The sequence below is a fragment of the Sphaeroforma arctica genome (assembly GCF_001186125.1).
Source record: "Sphaeroforma arctica JP610 unplaced genomic scaffold supercont1.11, whole genome shotgun sequence".
Lineage (NCBI taxonomy): Eukaryota > Ichthyosporea > Ichthyophonida > Sphaeroforma > Sphaeroforma arctica.
Genome location: NW_014040547.1, coordinates 126,158 through 130,859, shown reverse-complemented (window position 1 = coordinate 130,859; position 4,702 = coordinate 126,158). Strand labels below are relative to the sequence as shown.

Below are 4,702 nucleotides of genomic sequence, written 5' to 3'. Positions count from 1 at the left end.
CAAAGATATATAAATTTACATATATATATATATATATATATGTATATATACATATATATATAATATATCTGTATAGATCAATGCTTCTATATATCAGTGGTTGTTTTTGCATATTGTTATTGCATGTGTGATTGAAAGATCTTAAAAGAGGTTGATATTTATATTCTGCGAACCTTACTCATGTGTGCACAGTGTAGTTGGATGCTTTTACACATACCCATTTATGTATATATGCTCATTGTTTTGAATCAATGCGGTATCGACATCAACCCTATTTTCACATATAAAGCGCTTTCTATAAGTACTATAATATGACAGTTATGTGGATATGTTTTCTAATATATACACACGGACCCTACTTGACAATCTTATAGAACTTCAGTGCTTATTCATCTACAATTATATATACTTTATGCCATAGAAGCTGCCGCGGAAGACGCACCAGCTGAAGAAAACGCGCCTGCAGAGGGTGATGCAGAGGGCGATGCAGCCGCGGAAGACGCACCAGCTGAAGAAGACGCGCCTGCAGAGGGTGATGCAGAGGGCGATGCAGCTGCTGAAGAGGCACCCGCGGTGGAAGAGCTGTACGATGGGCCGACAATGTTAAAGGTTACTATCACGCTCAGGGGACCCAAGGAAGAGTTTGATCGATTCGAGTTTCGAGAACAGCTGGCAGAGACCATAGGCGGAGATGAGATAGGTATCAAGGTATCCAATTTCTTGGCCGCGGGGACCGTGCAGACGAAGGCTATCACGCGCATGAGTCCAGATAACAAGGACTTGCTGAATAAGGCTCGTTTTGATCTGGTCATGCAGGAGAAGCTGTACAATATCAAAGTCGCGCGCTACCTGATAGAGGGTGAGAAGACCGTGACCATACCCGCCCCCGCTGTCCAGGAGACAGAGGCAGCTGCGACCAATGGCACGGCCGAAGATGTTGGGGGTGAGGATGGGGGTGAGGGTGGCGACAACACGACCATGTACATTATCATTGGGGTTGTGCTGGGAGTGGTGTGCTGCTGTTGTTGTTGTCTGGTGTGTGTTTGTGTGGTGCTTAGCCGGCGCCGTGCGAAGACCAAGAAGACAGCCACGCTGCAACACGCACAGGCGCAGAGGCAAAAGCAGCTACAGATCCAACAGCAGCAGGAGGAGCTGAAGAACGCGAAGGAAGAGGAGGAAGAACAGAACGTCATGTACGAGAGTTATGGCCCAGGCGACTTTGGGCAGATGGGGGGTGGTGGCTATAACCAGAGCATGTACGGCGGCGCAGCTCCAATGGGCCAAAGCATGTACGGACAGCAGCAGGGCATGTTCAACAACTCGATGTACAACCCCGTACAGTCTATGGCGCCTGCGTCGCAGATGTCTTTGTATGGTGGCCCGGGTGGTTTCGGCAGCCAGTCTCTGTACGGCATTAATCAACAGTCCACTATGTCGTTGTATGGAGGACCCCCTGCGCCTGCGGGCGGTTCGATTTATGGCGCTTCCGTAGCAGCTCCCGTACTAGCCCCCACAGTAGCTGCCGCAAAACCCTACCAAAACAAGTTTGCAGCGGCGTCGGATAAACCAGTTGATATCGTCGTGGAGAATAAGGGTAATATTATAACGTCAGGTAACGGCAGGACTGTGAAACTTGGGACCGGCAATATCATTGACATGCGTGGCCAAGCATCCAGTGATCAGATCAGCGCGTTGTTAAAACCAAGAAGCTCCCGTTCAAAGGTGTAGATGGAGCGTTTGTACATACAGGGTGTATTGGTGCCAAATCCACACATATGCTGCATTGTATATGCGGGGCATAGTCGCCATCATTCAAGGCCGAACGGTGATATGCATGGGAATGTACACGTGCAAATTAGCTTCCATGGGGTTCTATGCACATGCCCAGTCACCGTGTCTATATCCACTGTTTGTGTGAGCGGATACCTGGCCATAGTAAACCCTTGCTTGGTGTGTTACCGTATGGATGGGGTATGCGTGAAGTCCTTCTGCCGTGAATTGGTGGAGTGGGCGGTCGAGGGTGGACGGAGATACTTAGAGGCTCTTGCAATCTCCGCTTTCAACGGCATTGGCAGATGGGCATGAGATGCTTGTACAGTATTGCTCGTGTTTAGCCTTTTGAGATGTAGCACCGCACAAGACATGAGAAACGAAGATAGATTACACTGGAGGGCTGTTCCGCGTGATAACAAGGCAACATCAACAGTTTTTAGTCCTGTAGCAAATTTTTCCGTGATGTATATAAATATATATATGTATAGATAATATGTTAAAAATTCAAAAAGCGCCTCTCGAACTTCAAAGTCTAACCCAAGACTTGGTGAACCACAGGGGTGTTTGGAGTCGTGTTTTTGTAGTAGAATCCTGACGAAGCTAGTACAAACAGCAAATATGCAACAGAGTCAGCCCCAAGCTGCCGGATTATCTGCATCGGAGAGGTCTTAACCATGCATGTAAGTTCAGTCTACGTAGGATGGGTTTATTATGGAGATACATTCAACAGATCTGATGCGATATAAGCTAGTGAGTCGGGTGTTGCGAAAGTGGCAATGGCCGCAGGAAAAAGATCCCATGCTTCCTTTAACCAATCATTTCGTCGGAGTTCTGTGTAGTGCTTCTGTGAGGAGTCGCTGGCCAGTGACTGCACGTTTATCCAGGGCATCCCAGCGAAAACAAGTACAACACAGAGATATATTCATTGGTACACTTCACACCAGCGTGTTGAGTTGTATCAATTTCAGGCCAGTCCGAAGAAGTACTAAGACATCCTGTGGTGAACACATACGAGAATAATCGAGAAAACGACAATGCATATAAGGCACAAGGCCCAGCAATGAATGTGCGATGGTTTTGGTACCAAATAGGGTTTTTACTGGACCACATACTGGGAGAGTAATAGAACTTGCCGATTTATGGATTTGAACTAGAGTGGTGTACATTAGAAGCATACTAACATGGTGTTCAGAGTGTTTTCTTTCTATTATTTCCACACATTTCCAAACACACGACGTCATGGAGCTCTCACACGTTGATCGAAGTTCTCAGCGAGTCCACAGCTGTCCGCTATTTGTCTCGTCAAACCTTTCTTCCTTCAAATCTCGCACTCACTATTACCAGCACCTTTATTAGCGTTCTCGCCACAGCGCCCTAGTTTTCTTCGCATAATTTGACGCACGATTTCCATCTCAATCCCTCCCGGTTGGATACACGCACTAGCTATAGCACGCGTAAACCTTCACTCTCGCAGATTCTCTTCTGAGTCCCGTCTATCAGCTTTCCCAAGACCAACTAGCAGTTATATAGACTGGGCTTAAGAACATACTCCGATCCCCACGGAAACAAGTCATGTCAGACTGTCACTGTGATAGGTCCACAAGTTGCTTTCAACACCGTCAGTTCCAAAGTTCAGTCGTTTTCCATTGCCACTTGTTCAGCGGCAGTCGACCATGGGCACGGCCACCGGTCACACATCCATTGACTGCAACAGGTCAATCTCACTGTGCACTGAAGTGAGCTTCAGTACTCAGTTCACACACTGTGGTCAAATTTGAGGTCGCTTGTGCAGGCTTGTGTATAAGTCATACGGCCCTGGACGTCTGGGAATGCCCCAACACCACTAAGTGAGCGGATCCTACCGTGCATCCACATGTCTCATTGGTGAGTAGGTGATAGCCTTCGCGGGAGTGTGCGCATCTGTATTGTCGTAGGAGCGAGCTCTAGACAACGCGATGACTTCACACGCGTATGCCATGAAGTATTCAACAAACGCCCCGCAGTTGAACAACTAACATTCGTTGAGGCTAGGACACTGCAAGTGGCATGACCGGCACACTTGTACTGCACATACTCCTGTGTGCGTGACTATGAGGATATGTATACCCCCGGTCGCCCGGTCGTGTTTGTGCGTGTCTCGGCACACATTTCTGTGCCGTTGCATGTACAACCATGTAGGAGCTTCTACACGAAGATTGGCATATTTGCCTTGTGAGTTTGCGATGTTTCCCACAGTCCTTCATATCGATGTCATGGAACGCCAATACGATACCTATATTCCTGCATATATACTACACTATTATGTTTGGATCACACCCCTACCTATCCTATACCGGATTACAACCTTGACTACTTACTACATATGATATACTGAGGTTATATCTTGAGCCTTGTCATATTTCATTGATCGCTTTCGTACAGTATCGTGACTGCCGCAGTGTTGTCTTCCGGGAGATCGGGATAGTTATCGTCTGACGCAATTGCTTTGCTTGTACGTGCACTGAGTGTCACAAACACGTCGCCATTATCTGCAACCCGAGTTATGTGTGTGCGTTGTTTTACAGCCTAAAAAAGTGAGATGAAAGGGTAGAAAACAGTTCGTTAGACATAGATATCATTCTCTACTCAAGTAGCTGAAAATTATCATGCTTGATATTCCCTTCATTTGACGTCGATTATGCTCGTCAGGTGTAAACAGCTCAGAACATGAGCACTGCCATTGTAGCGCCTACCAGTTCAGTTTAGTATGGGACGGCAATATACATTTTCTTTGGCAGAAAACACAGTGTCAGTTTCCACAATCATTTGAAAAATTTACACTACATATTAGCGGAATGTGCGAATCAAGTCTACTTGATCGTATCCTTGTTCATATATATATATATATATATATCAATATATAATTTATACAAATATACATATATATATA

At 46.3% G+C, this 4,702-nt stretch overlaps 1 protein-coding gene across 1 annotated transcript in view; it reads left to right on the top strand.

The window, feature by feature from the left end:
* Nucleotides 1-2,235, top strand: part of SARC_00388 (hypothetical protein) — a 3,955-nt gene extending 1,720 nt beyond the window's left edge. The window contains exon 3 of the mRNA XM_014305930.1: nt 422-2,235. Coding sequence (XP_014161405.1) covers nt 422-1,728 — 1,307 coding nt within the window. The 3' untranslated portion in view covers nt 1,729-2,235. The remainder of the gene's footprint in view (nt 1-421) is intronic.
* Nucleotides 2,236-4,702: the final 2,467 nt, after the last annotated feature.